Source organism: Hevea brasiliensis, unplaced genomic scaffold (assembly GCF_030052815.1).
Source record: "Hevea brasiliensis isolate MT/VB/25A 57/8 unplaced genomic scaffold, ASM3005281v1 Scaf131, whole genome shotgun sequence".
In the NCBI taxonomy this organism is placed as follows: domain Eukaryota; kingdom Viridiplantae; phylum Streptophyta; class Magnoliopsida; order Malpighiales; family Euphorbiaceae; genus Hevea; species Hevea brasiliensis.
Window position 1 is genome coordinate 138,055 of NW_026614621.1, and position 20,257 is coordinate 158,311.

Consider the following 20,257-nt stretch of genomic DNA (forward strand, 5'->3'; position numbering starts at 1 on the left):
CTTGGAATTTGCCTTAATCACCACCTGACCCCATAACAGAATTTATACCCTGACTTTCACTAGAAAATCTCAAATGGGATGAGCTAGACTGTTCTGGAAACCTAAGAGATAGGGGTTCAACTTTGATTTAGAAACTTTTCTCAAAATGTGAGTGTAAGAACCCTAAAATGGGAGTCAAATCCATTGACCTGAACCAGGAATCCTCTAGACACAGGGTACCTGAGTCTAGGCCAGTTAATTTACTATAATTAATTCTATAAGACCTGGAAAATTGTAATTCAAAATTTTGGGTGATCATAATACATAGGGTAACAACTTTCATGAAAAACATTAGGCCTAAAAGTGGCTGTAACATATCCAAATAATTAGGAAAATATTAACTCTAGAATCTGCCTGGTTCTGGAACTTGAGTGAGTTAAGGAACCAGTTTTGGTTATTTGACCATAACTTGAGTTCTAAAACTCCAATTGACATGATTAAAAAAGTAAAGCAAAGATAACACATAGAGGAACAATTCCCATGAGGGATTTATGGCCAAACAGAGGCCACATCTTGACTAATTTATTAGGTGAAGTTAAGATATCAAATCTGGATCTTGAGAAAGGATCATAAAATGACTTGTTATATGATATAAAGTTGATTAAAATGAAGTGTTAAACATAAAAGTGACATGAATATGCATGGGGGACTTGTTTTTCCCATCATAAGTAATATGAAAATGTTAATAAATACTTGATAATATTAATTTGCCCAAAGTGTACCTAGACTTACTTATATAGTATAGATAGATTGATATATCAATTAGGAACTACAAATAGCAGTACTGTCCACATGAATAATCATTGATAGACAATATATGTCTAAGATGGTTGTTCTACTGGCTTTGTACCTGCGCGTTGGCCATTATGCCTGCGCGTTGGCCATTATGCCTGATTTTATTACTGGCTTCATGTCTATCCGCTAGCTTTGTGCCTGACATGACAGATGTATACATGATAGACATACGGATGTTTAACATGTATACTCCCATGTATCCAGTCTTTATAGTTTGTTATAGGTTACTTGGGCATAAATATGAATAATAAGACTGAACATGGAATAAATGAGCAGAAAAGATCCTGATTAACTTAATTATTTCCAAAGTGTTATAAACTTGAAAAAGATTATAAACTCATGAAATCTATATTTCTCTACCAAGTTATACGTGGAATAAATATTTCAATTATTTAATTACTTTTATTTCAATTTATGCACCACTAAGCGTTATGCTTAGCGTATTGGTTTTTTTATCGCATAGGTACTAGAGAGCAGCATTAGCAGCAACAGTAGTAGTAGAGCATAGATAGACAGTTGATCAGATCTGCTAGAATGTCAGTCACCTCATTAGTTATTTTGGTAAGGCTCATGTATATATTAGATGTTGCATTTTGATTATTGTATATAAATAAATGTTGTAAATTGTTTTAGGACATGTAATTAAATTTTGGATTGTATATGACTGTACATTATTGTATGTAAACTTTATATGAATGAAATGAAATTTATTTCTTAAAAATGGACATAAGCAATGAGAAATTATGTGATGTATGGATATATGAAATGGATATAAATTGCTTTAACAGGTAAATAAGGAAACCTGCCATGCACTAATAAAATAGAAGAGATTCTGTCTGAGTCTCCAGGAAAATGAGATGTGATAAAAAAATTTTTTTTTTCTACACGTAAGATAATATAATTAAATTAATATTGTACACGACAAGACAAGATAGGGTGCTCCGGCACCGAATGTAGCATGTCTTGTTCGGCTACACTGTAGATGGGTGAGGGATGTTATAGAACCAATCGAATCAAATATAGCTGAATCGGACCAATCGAATCGAACCAGCTCAACTCTTTTACTCCCCCTCCCATCGCGCGATCGACACCTCCCCTTCCTTCCCTCTTTCTTTTCTCTTTCCTCTCTCCTCCACTCACTGACTAATCGCTACCCCTCCCTACCTAGCTCGCCGGTGCACCACCAAGAGCCCTCCTCGCTGCCAGCTAACGTCCCAACTGGTAGGAAAAATGCGCCAAAGTGCCTCCTTTGCATAGCGCCACTCTTAAGCTTTTCTAGCCAAAATCTGGACGATTCAGCCACTAATTGGATTGGGTCTTGTCCCAAACCTCATCTACACCTCGAGAGCTTTTCATAGAAACCAAGATCACAAATTTTTATTGAGCAGTTTGTCCAATTTTAGCCTGGTAAGTTTTAGCTCATTTCGACTTTTAGGCTAAATTTCCCCCAAATCAAGAACCCCACGGAGATTCTGAGAGTACCAGTGTGCTCCACTCGATGAGAGCTTCGCAGTAATATAAATTTCAAAATTTTCTAACACCGAGAATTTGATGGGTCCCACAGACTTCACAGTGATTTTTTGAGTTTTAAATAAGCTTATTTAATTTCATAAATATTTTATTCTAACTCTTAGTACTGTGGCCTTCGCGTAGATATCTTCATTCGTGAAAATTTAACTGGTGCTCCAAAATGTATTTTCAGCTCGGGCAGACAAGCTGCTAGAGCTGTTTCAGAATTGGATAGAAATCATGGTCCTCCCCACCATTTTCAGATGTCCCGAACGCTTTCTAAGCATCAGAATCAGCATAGGTAAACCCAAACCGTAAGTTTCTTTATTTACTTAGTGCCGAGATTAGAATAAAAATTCGTAAAATATTCATGGGTGCTTAAAAAATTATAATTCCTTTTTGCAATAGCCTTATAGCATTGTTAAGGACCACAGGGTAAAATTTTAGAATTTTTAGAGCTAGTTTGAATGACTTTTGCAAAATATCCATTTTAAGCCTTATAATTGAGTTGTTGGCCGGTGTAAGATTTGTCTGGTTTGGAGGGCCCAGGAGAGGCCATGTGTTGTTATTGAGTTGTGGATGTGAGATTATAACCTTTAGAAGTGTTATTTGAATCACTTTGCAGGTTGGGTAGATCTTAGGTATAGAGGAAACTCTGTTGGATTTTCGGTAAAACTTAGGCTGTCCTTTGACTCTTTAAAGTTTTATTCTAAGTAAATATTGATAAATTTGTGAAATAATTTTTAGGCGAGTTGGGTTAGCCTTTCTCCTTCGCCCAGCCACCGCAGTGACTGGTAATTTAGAGCTGTGTGCGTGTGGTGTACTATTAATGGATATGGGTAAGATGGGCAAATCGGCTTGAACTAGTCTTACTTGAGGCTCGGTCCTTTTTGTAATAAGTCGGGGCGAGTATGACTTTGAGTTGATCTTGCTGACCCCCACATTTAGATTATTAAGAGAAAATTCGGCTCGAGTTGATCTCACTGACAGGCATTTGAATTAAGAGAGTTGTATAGGGGATTAGCTCCCATATTATATATATTGATGTGATACACGGGTGTTTGAGTGCTTCAAATTATTCTTTGTGCGAATATTATTTGAATTTGGTTGAATATGCTGATCTGTGTTGCATTTTATTCCTTAGGCATGCATTAGTGCTAGATAGTTATAAAAATTGTAACTTAAATCAATATCATACTCAATGAGTCGAACGCTCACTCTTGTTCACCTATTTTTTCAAGTTACAGGAGGACTTGTTCCTTGTGATTAACCTGCTTTCTTCATCGCAGGTCTATAACTATAGTATCTATAACTTATGTTATTATTTCGAAATCTAGAACTCCATATATACTAGGAGTATTTTATTTGATTTGGAAACTATAAAAGATTATTATTTTGAAATTGTAAACTTAATATTATGCATATATGGTTGAATGCGATGAATATGTATTTTAGTTGAGGAAGCTGAGCTTCCATTTGATTAAATTGATTGACTGAGGACTGTGAGGGTGAGCTGAGCTCCCCATATATATATATAATGTGATCACAGGTCTAGTGAGCTAAAAACTTTTCTTTGGATAGTTCAGTTTATGGCCGGACTCTGTCCGATTGATTTCTTAAAAATAGGCTTTAGATATGGGATTTGAGGTTAGGCTAAAGAATAGTTAGGCTTACTATAAGGGTCTTATGCTAACCCAAGTCCTAGTACCAGTCTAGCTCATAATTTTGATCGTAATATATGATAACTAAATATTGTCTCTACTTAGAAATGCAATGAGATTAGTGGGCACATTGTCCAATAATTCGTCTTATTGGGTGCCACTTCTGATTCGGTGTAGGTCCCTTCTACTTCGAACATTAGTCAATCAGTGATTTCAGACCTCAAACCTAAATACTAAAATTCTTTTTTCAATGATCGTCACATTCAAAAAGTTTATTTTTTTCAATCAAAGAAAAAAAAGTTATATAGTATTTAAATTAGAATAGGACACTTATAAAGAAAATTATGTATAAATATTAAAATTCTTAGACTTTAAATTATTATAGAATTTCGTTTTTTATTACTATGTTAATTAATTTTTATATATAAAAATTAAATTTATTATATAATTATAATTTTGTTTCAGGTTAGAAACTTTGTGCAAACTTCCTCTGCCTCCTCCCCCAAACGAATTGTCAAGTATTCTCCTCTCTCCCTTCTGTCCCATAGTCCCACTCACTCTTCTTCCTCCATCGCCCGTCCTCTCTCTCCATTCCCTCCCATGATTGGTAAAACGTGAAAACAAGTCAGAAAGGAAACGAGGAGAGCATAGTAGTTGCAGTTGGCTGCCACAGTCGATTCCGGCAGTCTCGATGTCGCTCGGACCAAAGAGGCATCACCTATACTCTATGGAACTTTCCTTTTAACCCCAAATTGTTTCGGAATATTCCTTTTTCAACCAAAAGTTTACTGTTTGCAATCTTTTAGAGCTTTCATATATCAGTATAGATTTTGAAATTCTCAAAATGGCTTGGATTTTATACCGATCTAAGCTGAAACTTCTATCACATCAGTTCAAGAGATGCTACGTTCAAACTCCTTATGCCTCTTTCCTTAATTACACTACTAAAAGCTCAAAATCATGCCCATCAGAATATCCAATTTGGGACATTTGTAAGAAATCTATTTGTAGGAGACCCACTGATTTTTGCAACAATCTCAGGTTTTTTGCTGCCCCAGTTCAGGTAATACATAGGGTTTAGGGTTATTAATTTACTTATTTATTTTCAACCTGGTTTTGATTGCTTTTGTGTAATTGCATAATGGCTAGTGAATGATTTATGAGTTCAATTCGAGTAACCTTTTTATGGCTGTGGATTGTTTTTTAATGTAGACTGTTAAATGGGTAGTGATTGCTTCATACTTGGATCCTAAATAGTATGTGTGAGTTTTGTTAGTGGTACCTAGTAATTAGTAATGTGATGCATTGTCGAATTTAGGTCAAGGCAAAGAAGGAAGAGGACGCCGGTGGGCCACGTTTAAATGACAACATCAAAGCTCAGTTTGTTAGGCTGGTAACTGATGAAGGTATACTTATTTTTCATAAGAAAATTTTTGTTATAAAATTGGCTATTCATTTTGCGTGGATGGTATGATCAGGTTTTCAAAAACAAAATTCAAATAAATGATATATCTGGAATGGATTATCATTTTTCTTCTTATTTTTGAAAAACTAAAAAGAATGATTAATGCATTGAAATATTAGAAAATTTCAAATTGTGTGGGTATGCTTCTAAAGCTCATAATAAGAGAAGGTGAAGGTTACTTAGCAATTTTTTTTCCTATTGACCAAAATGCATGTGTCATTCATTATTGAATGGGCTCTATTTTTGTCATTACCAGCTTCTTGGTCCTGGTTTATCAACTATCTGTTGAATCATAGGGAATAAGTGGCCTACTATTTTCATGGTGCATTTGGCACTTTTGCCATTATGAGCATATCATTTTCTTACAAACCACAAAATATGTTTCTTAAATTGAAAATTAAAGGAATGAAAGATTTAAATTATGTTTCCTGAAGTGCTGTGTTAAAGCTTGGTGAGAACTTAATAAGTCCCTTGGCAACTTCCCTTTGCAAGTCGGTTTTCAAGGCGAGTTCTACCTAGGTGGCCCATTTCGCACATGGTTCAACCTGCGACTTGTAGTGCTCAATTGTTCACATCAAGTGGTAGCAGAGCCAACCTCATTGTAAGACCCAACACTCGGAGTTGTAGCCTAGGCCCTAGGCCCATTGTGTAAAGGGTATTACTGCTGTTACTGTTGTGTAAAGGGTATTACTGCCGTTACAGGTGTAATTTTTGTTGATGCCTTTAAATAATAGGTGTATCAATAATGGGAGGCTAAAAAACCTTTAAATAATGGCCATTATGTAATGGTTGTTATTTAAAACCATAAGAAGTGGTTCATTGTGTAGGGTGCTAACCGTGATAAACGTGACCGTGACCAACATGACTGTAACAACAAGGACGTTGGGTCTCTCTCTCTCTCTCTCTCTCTCTCTCTCTATATATATATATATATATATATATATATATATTGTTACAATTCCACATTGCTAAGGGATAAGCTTAGTGAGAGCTTAATATGCTCCTAGGCACCCTTCTCTTGCAAGCCGGTTTTCAGGAGTGAGTTTTACCTGGGTGGCCTATTCTTCACGTGGTTCAACCTCAGACTTGTGATGCTCAACAATTCATATTATGGCGGTTTTTAATGTTATGAAGTTCTGCTTGATTTGTTTTTAACATTAAATATTACATTTGAATTTGGGTTTCTTGTTTGGAACATGTATGTATATAATAAATTATATAAATAATGCAAAACATGTTTCGTATGTTATTCAGCATAGCATTTATAATTAAATAAATTTATTAATAGGATTTAAATATCATAAATGTAGATTTTAAATAAAAGTGCTGATAAAATTTAAAAAGCAATGATTATATTATTTAAATAATAAACACACTAAATTAAGCAAATTATATGAACTCTTATGAAATTTGATTATATCTATGCATGTATGCAGGGCATGGTGTTGTCTCACTGCGTGAAGCACTGGAATTAGCAGAGAAACTCAAACTTGATTTAGTTGAGGTATGCTTTAAAAAATAACTTGCTGTCATTTTCACAATTTTGAGTTCTTGAAGCATTACGCTGTGGTAAGGAAGTGTTTGAAAAAAAAAAGGAAGGAAATATATTATTTTAAGCTGTTTATATTATTCGAAAAACTTTTCTTTTTATGATTTATTTGGGATAAAGTCTTAATTGAATTTAGTTGTGTGTGATATAGTTCCAATTTATGAAGCCAGCCTTCCCTATAATTCAGTCTTTCTATTCTTCGTTGAGGTGTACTGAATCGATTAGTTGAATCAAATTAATTAAACTCAATAACTTAGAAAACAGAACCAAAATATCATAGTTTTTAAAGGCCCACTTGAGGCACAAGATGCAAGAGCACAACCTCTAGTATCTCAAACACTAAATGGCTGATGATTTTAATGAGGTGCACTTAATTCTGCAGCTTTTTTTTTTTTTTTTTTTTCTCATAATGTTATGTAACTTGAAATCTTAACCATTGATCCAACTTTGCAAACCGCATTATGAGATCATTCACTTTAAATCAATTTAAAACAACTAATGGAAAGAATGAGGAAATTTTGCTTTAGATCTAACCCGACAGTGGTTCCACACGGGTAGAAGACATTTTACGGTTCTCTGCAACACTAATACTAGAACAATAATAGGCAAAATCTTTGTATCTGCATCGGCTCCAGGTGCTTGGCCAAAGGAAAAGGCAAAATTGTTATCTTCTAATTTGAGGGCCAATACGCCAATTCTTAGAGATGAGAAAGAGGAAGATATTAATTTTGAATAGGGGCATAAAGAGGATGAAGAAGAAGAACCTTGGAAATCATGAACTTGAATTTGAGGAGTATGTTGTTCTTGATGATGAGTAGTCTTATGGTTGTTTTAGGGATTATTGCCATTTAGTGGAGTGTAGGATTATGGTTTGAGGCCTTTTAACTCTTTATTTTATTTTATTTTTATGGATTTCAAGGTGCTTGAATTCTAAGTGCTTTATGTTTTCGCTTTTCAATATGAATAATTGTCTTATGTAGGATTAAATGTTTTATTTTATTAATTGTGCGTCTCAAGTCTTGCGCCTAAACTTTAGGACCCCTTTGCACCTTAATGCACCTTAGGCTTTTAATAACTATTTGAAATATGGTAGTTTGATTAATTGGTTAGTATAATGTAGTAATTAATATGTTATAATTTATATATTAACTAATAATTTATATATTATTAACTAAAAAGTAAAAAGTATATTTTACATTTGGTAACTGAAATATCCAATAACTGAATTTGTTAAAAATGCTGACCAAACTGAACCAGAATCAATACCATAGTAACCAGTAACTGATTTCATCAGTTTGGTTCTGTTTTTGGGTTATAACCGAATTATGCCTTCCCGTATCTTTTAAATTGAATGTCTAGCAGTTTTTGTTTTCCTCTTATGTATTATCCTTATAGAGAATGGTACAAATGGTGATTTCTGTTCAAGGTGGACTAGTAGGAGTTTTATTCTGGTTGTGGAATCACTTTTCCAGTTATACTGCAAACTTTTAGAAGTGCACCATTATGAATTCTTCTGAAACTTTTAGAAGTGCACCATTATGAATTCTTCTGAAACTTTTTATGTTAAAATTTTTTTTCTTTATTTATTTTAAGGAAGAATGATCCATAAATGAGTAGTGGCTTGTTTTTCTTAAATATTTTTAAATGAAGAATAATAAAAATTTCTTGTCTCTGCCTATGTGCTATTATGAATTAATTCTGAAATGATTTATCTTTAACAATTATGTTTAGTAAATGCTTGCCTTAGGTAGTTAACGATCCTAAGTGAGTTTTTGGACGAGTAATGCATTTTTACAGACATTTATGAATTAGTTGAGCAGTAGCTTCTATAACTTGTTGAATGGTTAGCATAGGCAAGTGTTTCAGGAACTATTCTTTCTGCATTTTGCTGAAAGTATGTCAATTAACTTTCTTTTGAGATCTGTTGTTGACCAACATAGTAGTGTCTCTATTTTCCTTTGGCACCTTATTCCTTTTCTGTGGCTTACTATCCAGGATGAATTTCTTTATTTCATTTCTTTGGCATTGTTGAAATTTAGAAGAAGAAGAAGAATAAGAAGAGGAAAGAGAAAGAGGAGAAAGGGAAGAGAATTGGAATGAACCACAAAGGGTTTTATTTTCATTTACTTGTGTGTCAGTATAATACATAAATCCATATTTATAACGGAAGATACATGATATATGGCATCCCATAAATCACTCCTTAATACTAGTGTTAATTAAGCTAATAAATCAAATGATTTTCTCATAAGCATATCCCATAAATTAGGCTAAAATCTCATCAATGCCAACAGGCATTCACATCGTTTAGATTTACCAATATTTTGTTGGTCTGAGTGCATTCTAATTGTTTTGCAAGTGACCTTAGTGGGAAAGGTCTAGAGTTCAAGCAAGTTCTGTTCAAGACTTTAAGAGGTTATAGTGGTGTTAAATTGTGTGGAATATATTTTTGAAAGTCCTGTATATATTATTTCCATATAGCACTTTCAAAAAACAGGTTGTGTATCCACTTTACACTTGAGTGCCTCTATAAAATGTTCCATGTCTTGCATGGAGCAATTGTGTTAAAGTTTTGTTAAACATAATTAGAAGTGGCTGTTACTTTTAGTTCATATATTTTCTCAGTACTTGCTGCATGAGATGAACATTAGTCAGCACTTGTAGCCATCGCTTGTTCACAGTAAAGATTTTTTCCTTTTCACGTGTAGTTTTCTGTTGAATTGTGCAATGCTGATCCAGTGATGTTGGATGGATGCATAACAAGGATTAGAACATGTAAACCTCACATATCCTTGAATCCACTAGGAAAATAAATTCTAGAGGCCACTAGTGAGTAAGAACTGAAAGTTTATTGAATTTGATGTTATCCTCCAGCAAGTACATGTTGGAATCCTAAAATTACTAAAAATACCTTGAAAATTGAAATACTAGGAAACTAAAATGCAAACTAATTAAAATTAAATTACAAGAATTAAATTATAAGCAATAGAATAGTTACAATAAAATAATAGAGCTACTACTACACCATCCTGATCTAGGATTAAGCATTCTGTTTAACATAGCTTTCTGTTTTCACGTGGAGCATTAATTTTATTTACGTTGTCTAAGATGCCCAGTGTCTTACTTTTTATTAAACTACTTTAGTGGCTAAAGTTTGTATTTGGTTTGGTCTTATATGCAAGCTCAACTTTCTTTCCCTGTTTATTATTATTATTATTATTATTATTATTATTATTATTATTATTATTATTATTATTGTAAATCTGCTTTATTCTTGCAGGTTGATAGAAATGCCGATCCACCTGTTTGTAAAATCATGGACTTTCACAAGGAGCAGTACAAACGACATGTGGTGGAAAAGGACCGTGCTAAAAGCAAGGTAGGGTGCATTGCCAAACTAATTCTGTGTTTGCTTTATTAGAATGAAGTAGATAACAATGCCTTCCCATCCAATTTCTATGTGCTTGTTTTCTAAAGAGCTTGATTCTTGGTACTTGTTAAACAACATGAATGTCGGTAATTTGTTAGCTTTCTTGTTCATATGATTGCACGCATGTTTGTACCAGAAACACATGGGAAGTCATGTTATAGGACTTATCATTAATCTTTTTCTTTGGGTGAGTGTTATGTAATTGGGATAAATTGATACTGATATATGATTATGGGTGGCTCTTTTAGAGTTCATTTCCTCCAAATATTATGAGGTCAAAGTTTATTCTCTTCTCCCTAGTGTTCTTGTAGGGTTTTGGAGCTTTCAATTGGGTTTCTTAATCTAATATGTTTTCTTTTTTCTTCCAATTGTTAAAACTGTATGTGTAATGGTGTTTCCTTTTCCTGCTTATTTTAAGTGAGCCATAATTTGTTTTTGGGTACATTTGAAAGCCCAGCAGGTCTTGGGCCAATAAATAGGTTTAGCTCCAATTTCATAAACCCCCCAAAGCTTTTACCAATACCCCCCACCACACCACCCCCCCCTCCCCCACCCCCAAAGCTTTTACCAATATTCCTATTCCCATCACATTGGAATTTGATTGCAGGATCTCTAATCAGGGAACTCAAGTTCACACTGTTGAGGTATTTTCACAAAAGAAAAATGAAATATTTACTTCTAAGCGTGTCTTTTAAATGCTTCAAATCTCCTAGACACAAGTCATGGTTCTTAACATGTTTATTTTGAATATTTGGGCTTTTTGTGTTGCCTTTATCATTTCATGTTAAGCCTTATGAGCGCCAGACCATAGGCAAAGTATACAATCCATAAAATAAAATTTGTTTTTTTCAGGCTTTCAGCCCATATTAATTTTTTAGTTCAAATAAGTTTACAAATATATTATGTTTATCTTATTTCATATTTTCCCTTTTACACTTGTCTGTTTTTCCCTTTTCTTTTCACTTCCAGGTATCTATAACAAGAGAGGGAGTTTTAATTTTTAAAGGTTTAATGGAGATTTTGATTCGTCTAATTGTTCAACTGTGTGTGTGTGTGTGATGTGTGTGTGTGTGTGTGTGTGTGTATTATTTAGAAGAAGTTCACTTGCTTTCAAAATTGCTGATCCTACAGTAGAATCCTGTAGTCATCTTATCCTAATCCTATGGATGCCTGATTCCAAAGACGACAGGATCACTTAGTGAGTGATCTTAGGAATGTACAACACTGGATCAAGATTGGGATTATGAACAACAATTACAACAAATTTATTTATGAACAACAACAATCAATGTTGTTAAAGGCGACAAAAGGTGCCAGGTGAGGCCCGGGCGAGGTGAGGCAAGCCCCTGTTGCTTTGCTTGGCTGAGTTGAGGCAACTTGAAGGAGGCACACGCCTGAGACTATTGAGCTGAGGGGTGCGGGGTGACCAAGGCGACGCCTGATTGAAGAAATGTCCACTTTCCTCTTTTTTTTTTTTTAATTTTTTTTAAACAACATAAAAATTATTGAAAAAACCTTAGACTCCCACCACCAGTAGACTTGGAGAACGCCACCAGACCTGGTATTTTTCCTTCCTCTCTCTCTCTCTCTCTCTCTCTCTCTCTCTCTCCCCTCTTCACCTTCTTCTCTCTCTCTTTCTCTTTCTCCTCTACTCTTCTTCTATACATCTTCTCCCCTCTCACTTGCGTTTTCTTCTCTCACTAGCAGACTTGGAGAACACCATATTTCCTTGTCTCTCTTACTTATTTTCCTGCTTTTTTTTTCTTTTAACTTTTTTTTTTTGGTCTTCTCTTATCTCCTCCTCCTCCCTTTTTTTCTACGCTTTCTTCTCTCATAGACACGGTTACAACATTTTTGATCCAGCAACAGCACCTTTTTTTTTTTTTTTTTTTTTTTTCCATTTGTTGTTTCATCGTTTGTTATGTGGATATTGTGATTTGCATTTTGTTATTGTCAATTGTGATATGATTTTTATTAAATGGGTATTGTGAATCTCATTTAGAATGGTTATTTAATTCAATTTTAAAATGGTTTAGGTCCTATTAGTTGGAGGTTTGATATGCTCCTCTTGGTTTAGGATAAATGTGTATTGTGTATTTGCAAATGGTTGTTTAATGTGCTTTTTTACTTATTAAACTAGTTAAATGTATGAATTTATGTTAAAATTGTGTGTGTGTGTGTCTGTACATATATATAATTTAGGTTATGGCGCCTTGCTTCAAAAAGGCCCCCGTCTCCCCTCTCAACTCTCGCCTAAGGCCATAGGGTACCTTGTCGCCTTAGTGTCGCCTTTCGCCTTAATTATAGTAATAACAATTAGGACAAATTTATTTAGGCTATGGTTGGTAATTTCATAATATATGTTCATGTTGTCAAATACTTGTTATAATATGTAGAAATGTGAATAAAATAATACAATTAACTTTTCAACTAGGCCCTAAATCAAAGTGAAGACTCTCTCTTTTCAATTTTCTTATTTAATAGTTTCCCAGCTTTTAGACTAGTGTGTGAAAGTATTGCTTGTTTTTTTGACCTTCATGTAATGTATTACTTTTGATTGACACATGTTTTGGTTGAATTTTCTTTCCTTCATGATTCCTTGAGCTCACATTTCTCCTTTTCAATTTGGGTTTCTGATGTATTTCTTTTGATATCTCATGCCTTTTTATGTTATTTTCACTACAAAAATGAATATCTTCATCGCGATCATTATACTCATTATTCAATAAATAGTTTGATGATACAAAATTCCTGATTAAGCAAGCCATGACCTGTAATACGTGCCATGTGAACCAGCTACAAATGAATTATAAATCTGGCAACTGCCTGTTTGCATTAGTAAGCAGCTGGGCAATTGACCAACTTGACATCATTTGATTGATTTGATGACTAGCATTCTTGGATTTCCTTATGCTTCTGTTGGATTTTGAAGACTTTAGTGTTCATCCTTGCTTGTAAAAAGCGGTCGGTTCAAACCAGAACTGATAACACCGCTCAATCGGTTCAGTTTTAAAATTCAATCGGTTCGGTTCGGTTCGGTTTTACATTATAAAAATTTCGGTTATTTCGGTTCGGTTTTGAAGAGAAAAAAATTGGTTAAACCGAATCGAACCGAATAGTAATTTATATATTCAAATCGAACCAAATCGAACCGAATTGATTTATTTTTATGGAAAATTTATGAATTATATTTAATTATATATATTAATTATTTAATTTTAATTATTAATGGTGATTAGGTTCAAATTAAAGTCAAAATTAGATCAAATAACTTGAAAATCAAGAATAAATTAAAAAATCAATAAAAAATCAAAACCGATCGGTTTAAACCGAACCGAAACGAAATAGAGCGGTTCGATTCGGTTTTTCACCTATTTCGGTTTGGTTCAGTTTCTAAAATTTAAAATTCGGTTTTTTATAATTTAATTCTGTTCGGTTCAGTTCGGTTCGGTTCGAACCGAATGCTCACCCCTACATGCTTAATTATTGAATAGTTGATTAAAATGTTGAGGTTTAGGTAGTTATCATATTGATCTAGGCATACATGAAATAATTTTCTAATAGTTTATGTCAATTCTTAAAGTTGTTTTTACTTGAGATGTACATTTCATGGTATTCCTTCTTTTTCAAAAGTTTTTAAAGAAAATATAAAGTATCTTAATCTTTTAATAGTTTGTGTCCATTCTTAAAATTGATATTATTTGAAATGTACATGGTCATGGATTTCCTCTTTAAAAGAGTTTTTTTTTTTTTTTAATTAAAATACATTTGGAATCCTTAGTTTTATTTTGGTCAACTAATATTAATTTAAAATGTACATTGATCATGTCAATTTTAGTGATTCATTTATCAAAAAATATTTTCCTAGAACATTCTCTAATATTTCTGGTGCCTAAGAAAATTAGTCAATGGAAAAATAAACCAATTTTAGGCTCCATTTGTTTCGCGGAAAACAACTTGTATATAAAATTTTTTTTCTATGGAATTTTTTTTTGAGAAAATATTTTCTATTATTTAGTTGCAATGTTAAACTAATGAGATGTGTTTATGTCATGCATATATAAGTATTTTCATATTTTAATAAGATTGTCAAAGTTCAGAAAATGACTTCCTTTCTTGAAAAGTGGAAGTCATTTTCCTTAAAATTGCTTAATTTTCTTTTGAACAAGAAAATATTTTCCACTGACCCATTTCCTTAGTGCTCCAAATGATAGAAAAAGCAAAAAATATTTTCTAGGAAAATATATTCTGCAAAACAAACGAAGCCTTGAAGAAAACAACTTACCTATTTTTCAAAACAAGAAGGCTTTTTTCAAAATTTCACAAACTTATAAAAGAGAAAATACCCAAGGGAATTGCAGTCACATAACCAGGAGTATACCAAATTATCTCTAGCAATCACCGGCAGCTAGTAGCAATGATAATTTACTGTTTTTCTATGATTCTCTCTCATTCAATATGAAGTTCTAATAGTTGTAAACAACTTAGTATTTTATTTGTTGAAATGTATTTAATATTTTTCAATGTCTTCCAAATGCCATAAAATAATTTCCAGTTGGTTTTCAAGATTTTCACCAAACAACATTAAATAAGTCATTTTCTCAAAAAAAAAAAAAAAATCCACAAACAATTTATTCTCTGAAATAAACAGAGCTTGAATTATACAAGATAGTCTAACTGGATATAGCCTTAATTAGTATGAAAATATATGATGGTTTAGAAAGATGAAGCTAGTATGTGCAGAAAAGAAACAAAAGTATATGTTGAGGATTGAACATTGGAGTGAATTAGGAAAAAAAATATTTTTATTTTGATCTCTCTATTGTTTCTTCTTTATTTGATCACAGTACATTGTATGAATGACAATTCATCATTGAAGTAGGCATCTTTTGTTTTATGGCTTAGTTAAACTATTGCAGAACCTGGCGCTTGGCAATTGAATCTCCTAAATGTAGAATTTGCTTTTCGTTTTATAATTCTATTGGACACACATTTTTATCTCTCAAGCTACTTTGTGCCCTTTGGATAAGCCCCAGCATTAATATTCAAATTTTGCCATAAATGGCAGATAACATTTTATTTTTATCAATTTTACTTTTGATGCAGTCAGAGGTGACGTTAAGGAAAGGCGACTGCAAAGAAGTTCGATTTTCTGAGAAAACAGTAAGATCCTTCTCTAAGAATGCTGTTCTCACATTCTTCTCACTGCAATAGGCAATGCTTGAATAAATATCAAAAAGCTATATTTTGGGCTGTTAAAAAAGTTCATTTCTGTGAAAAGCAATTCGTTTTTGTAATTGCATTTTTACTCTTTCTTATATGAAGTGAAATCCATGTATTTAGTCATTTACCAAGTACACTTTCTGATTAAGACACTTGTTAAAATAAAAATTTGCAAGAATTACTTTTGTGAAACCAAAAAGCAAAAAAAAAAAGAACAACAAAAAAGGAAGGTTGAACCAATTCCAAATTGTGCTCGAGTGCTGCTGACCTTAATTAAAAACAATGTGACCAACCTTTAGGTTTGCTCTGTAATGCAGCCCAAGAAGTTTGAATAGAGGAAAATTGGGAAAATTTGAAGGTGGTGTTGAAACTGTGACAGGGTTCCATCCCATTATTTTGACTTTTAGATCAAGATCTAATCCTAGAAAATTCATTTACTGATTGTGGTGGTTCCAGAGCAAGGGACAAACTGCAGTGATCCCTCTAGACAGTGTTTGCTATTAGTGTCTGCGGTGATCCCTCCAGACAGTGTTTGCTATTAGTGTATTTGATATTAGCGTTTGATATTCTCTCTACACACATTGTAGTGATTTCTCTTGTATATTCAGCAAAATTTTTATGATTGTTAGAGAACATAGAAATTCAAGTGCTTGTATGTTTTTTCACTACCTGGCAGAACCATATGTTGACCTCTTATGTCCTAACCATCCTTCAGACAATATTCTGCAATTAAAGTATTTACTTAATTTATATTAACTACCTGCATCATTTTGTGTTTTTTGTCTTATACCTCTTATACCTGTATAGTAGTTTATATGATACATGCCATCCTGCATTTTCTGGATGCTGACTTGTTCTTTTTATGGGCAAATGACCAAAAATCTTTGGAATACCAATAAGTCATCTCTAATTATTTTCAAATTGAATAATCTTTGGAATACCTCTAAGTCATCTCTAGATATTTCAAATTGAATAAAGGGAAAATGAAAAAACTGTATGTAATGCTGCTGCATGGAAAAGTGAAATGATGGTTTGAAATCAGACCTTTCTACTGTTGCTTTCAGGAACAAAAGGACCTGAAGATGAAAGCAGATTCGGTATTAAGGCTGATTCAGCGTGGTTATCGAGTGAAGGTATTTCTCCCTTTTTTCCTATATCATTGCCTATTTTTTACTGATATTTTAGAATAAACAATTTTCTGATCATTGGATGTCTTAATTGTTGCATGATGGTATGTATCAAGAGGGAAAAAAACTTCTATCGTATTTTAATTTTTATTCAGTATGTTGATAAAAAGATTTAAAAAAAAAAAGAAAGTAGTTTTCTTCTCTTATTATGTTTAGTTTCACATATTAATATCCGTGAAATGAATAAACCTCTTGTTTCTTCTCTACATTGTGGTATAATCTAATTTCTTCTTTTTATGTCTTCAATTTCTGGACCCAATTGCATGATAATTTTCTATATGCGCCATTCTTGTTTGCTATCATGAGTAGAACTTTTTTTTTTTTTTTGGGAGATTATCATGAGTAGAGACTTAGTTATCAGCATCAGGAAAATTATCAGGAAAATTTGAACTTCGTACAACACTACGCAGCTTTTGATTATGTAACCATGTCCCATCTCCATTTGTACTGCAGAAATTTGTTTCAGTATGACTTTATATGTAGCCTGACAGAAGATTTGGAAAATGAATCTCGTAATAGTATTTTTTAGTGTACTTGTTTTTTAAAAAATAAATAAGTAATTTTTGGAAGAGTTTTCATAATGACTCTATGCTTGATTTGCTCTGCTTGACTCTGGAAACTTTATACTATGTAATCTCTGTTTTAGCTGTTAGTATGACATACAAAGCTCTCCAAGGTCCTCAAATTACCAGATATGCAGAAAGTGTGTTATTTTGCGAAATGAGCCATGGGCTTATGCTCTGCTTCATGTTGCTCGGACTAACTATATATGTTTATATGCTAATTGTTGTTATTTTATGTTTGTGGATCAGTGTATGGTCTTACGTTCATCAAAGAAGGGCTCTGGTAGAAAGGATTCTGATGATGAAGATCTAACTGAAGAGGAAATAGCCGAGAGGAAAAGACAAGAAGAAAAAGAGGAGGAGGAATCAAAAGCATTGCTATCTCGTCTCACTGCTTTGGTACTATTAGCCTTTTCCTTTTTATTTTTCTCTTGTTTTCTCTGCCTTAGTTGTTATTGTTGTTACTCTATTGCTTCTTATGTGCTCAACTTTCTTTTTCACGTAAAACTTTCTGCAGATCGAAGATGAATTTGTTGTGGAGAGTGGACCAAGGGTGGAGAAAAGACAAGCATTTGTGATTATTAGGCATGCCAAGTTTGGGCCATTGAAGAAAGGTAGTGCAAAAAAGTTGGATGCTGAAAAGGTCACCATTTCACAGCCAACTGCCAACCATTCTAGTATGCATTGTAGAGAGGAGATGTATCGTCCATCACAAGCTGATTCCCCTAAGATGAACTTTAATATTCCACACGTATTGCATCCTAGACCAGTAGATGATTCTAAACAAGCAGACAGACTTCCATCCTCATCACAACCTTCCCTTGAGACTGAAAACAGGTATAGAAGAAGTGAACCAAGGGAGCGGTTCCCACCCCCTACATCAGGGGATAGTAGGGGACCAGATAAGACGGAGTCCTTCAGGTTTGGATCCCAATTCTCACATCCAAATGGGCACACACAGTCAGAGATAACTGTTGCTCCCTCAGTGAGAGAAGGGAAACCGAATCAGATTGATTCCTTTGCTTTTGGAAACAGAAAGCTTCCTCGGGCTGAAATGCTCAAGCAAGACCCTAATCGTCCTGATGCTACCAGTAGCCAGTCATCCAACTATGGAATATTTAGCTCCCCAAATGCAGCTACTCCCAGAAAACAAGGTGTGACAGCAGAATTTAATAACAACAGGGAAGGAATCCCTTATGATTGTAGCAAAAATCCCAACACAGGAGGGTTTGCAGCAGATCCTAGGTTCTCAACTTCAAAACCCAATGGTGACCGAAGGCCAGGCGATGATGGCAGCAGACAAGGGAGATGGGGGAGGTTCAGTAGAGATGGCTCAAATATAAATCCAAATAGGATATCGAAGTATCAGTAGCATTTTTTGTTTGGTTAGATTTGTATAGCAGCCTTTGATATTAGAGCTGCAGAATCTTTTTTGATGCATCTGGCAGAACCAATTATTTATTCGTTTGCTTAAGTAGCAAATACATGAAGGTATTGTTTTATAGCTGACAGCTAATTAAACTCATAAATGTCCTGAAGGTTAATGGAGGATTTTATTGGTTATCCAACTTATTTTTAAAGTAGTTTATTTGCATTTAGATTCTAACCTATTGTTTTGAGGAGATATGCAGTTATCAGCTGTTAGCTAAGTATGCCTTCACCACTTTTTGTTGGGAGACTGATTTGATTTCATTTACCTGTATAATGTCGAATTCAAGCATCTAAACTTTGATAGGTTTGATATGTGTTCCGTAATTTGTAGATGGATATCTGTTGCATTTAGGCTTTTTTCGGTTCAACCATTATGGCTGGGAGAGCTAGTGGTTGATGGGTCAAAAGTTACAGCTGGAGATCCTTCCCTAAATTTTTTCTTTTTTTCCATAGTTTTAAGAAAATGTTTCGAAATATATATATATATATATATATATATATATATATATATATATATATATATATATATATATATATAAATGTTCTTTTTTTTTTATATACTCTTTACTCGTTTTATTATAAATTAACTCGTGTTATTAATTTATTCTTAAAATTAATAAATTTTATTCTTTTTTAATATATATTAAATAGAAGTATATTAATAAATTAATAAATAAATTATTATTTGAAAATAAAAAGTATCATATTTTGAGATAAATGGAGGGATTATTCTCTCATTTTTCGAAGTTTACTCTCAAATGCGTAACCATGATAGATATTTAATATATTAATATTTATATCAATTATAAAAGTAATAAAATTATTTTTAATGATGTTGTTTTATATTTTAATATATTAATATTATGCACTAATTATAAATGTTGTTGGTAGTTATATAAAACTAATGTACAATTAATTATATGAAAAATAATAAACAAGTTCATAGTTATATGAAACTAATAAACAATAAGGTGGGCATATTATCAATGCATCTTATAAACCATTAAAAAACCCTACATAGTTTATAAATTGTATTTTTATTTACATAAGTTTTACCAACACATTTTACTAAATAATATGAAAATCATAAAACAGAATTTATTATATAAATAATTTTACTTTATGTATATTTTTAATAAAAAAACTTTATATTACTTAAATTTAATTTTTACTTAGATAGTGGTTGATTTAGCTTTTTGGGATTGCTGATAATTGCTGTATAATTATTTTGTGTGCTTGGTAAGATTTATGAATCAGCATAGCTAATTTTAGTCTCAATTAGCTGTATTTTTTTTTTGAGTTTTTTTCTCATCAGTTAATAGTTGATTTAGTTTTATTTTTTATTTTTAGATTATATTACTCTTTTAAAATATATTAATTACAAATATTTTTGTGCCTTCAAATT

At 32.8% G+C, this 20,257-nt stretch overlaps 1 protein-coding gene across 1 annotated transcript; it reads left to right on the plus strand.

Annotated features, from left to right (window-relative positions):
• Positions 1-4,477: 4,477 nt before the first annotated feature.
• Positions 4,478-19,004, plus strand: LOC131176489 (translation initiation factor IF3-1, mitochondrial-like). Its single transcript, XM_058141535.1, has 8 exons — positions 4,478-5,067; positions 5,323-5,410; positions 6,906-6,973; positions 10,299-10,397; positions 15,555-15,611; positions 16,736-16,804; positions 17,671-17,820; positions 17,939-19,004. The coding sequence occupies exons 1-8, from the start codon at positions 4,849-4,851 to the stop codon at positions 18,791-18,793; spliced, it is 1,605 nt and encodes a 534-aa protein (XP_057997518.1). The 5' UTR covers positions 4,478-4,848; the 3' UTR covers positions 18,794-19,004.
• Positions 19,005-20,257: the final 1,253 nt, after the last annotated feature.

Excerpts from the sequence above, each read along its gene's own strand:
- LOC131176489 (XM_058141535.1), top strand. The coding sequence starts at position 4,849 with ATGGCTTGGATTTTATACCGATCTAAGCTGAAACTTCTATCACATCAG. Across the intron at positions 5,411-6,905 it reads TAGGCTGGTAACTGATGAAG|GGCATGGTGTTGTCTCACTG; the intron begins GTATACTTATTT and ends GCATGTATGCAG. Across the intron at positions 15,612-16,735 it reads TTCGATTTTCTGAGAAAACA|GAACAAAAGGACCTGAAGAT; the intron begins GTAAGATCCTTC and ends TGTTGCTTTCAG.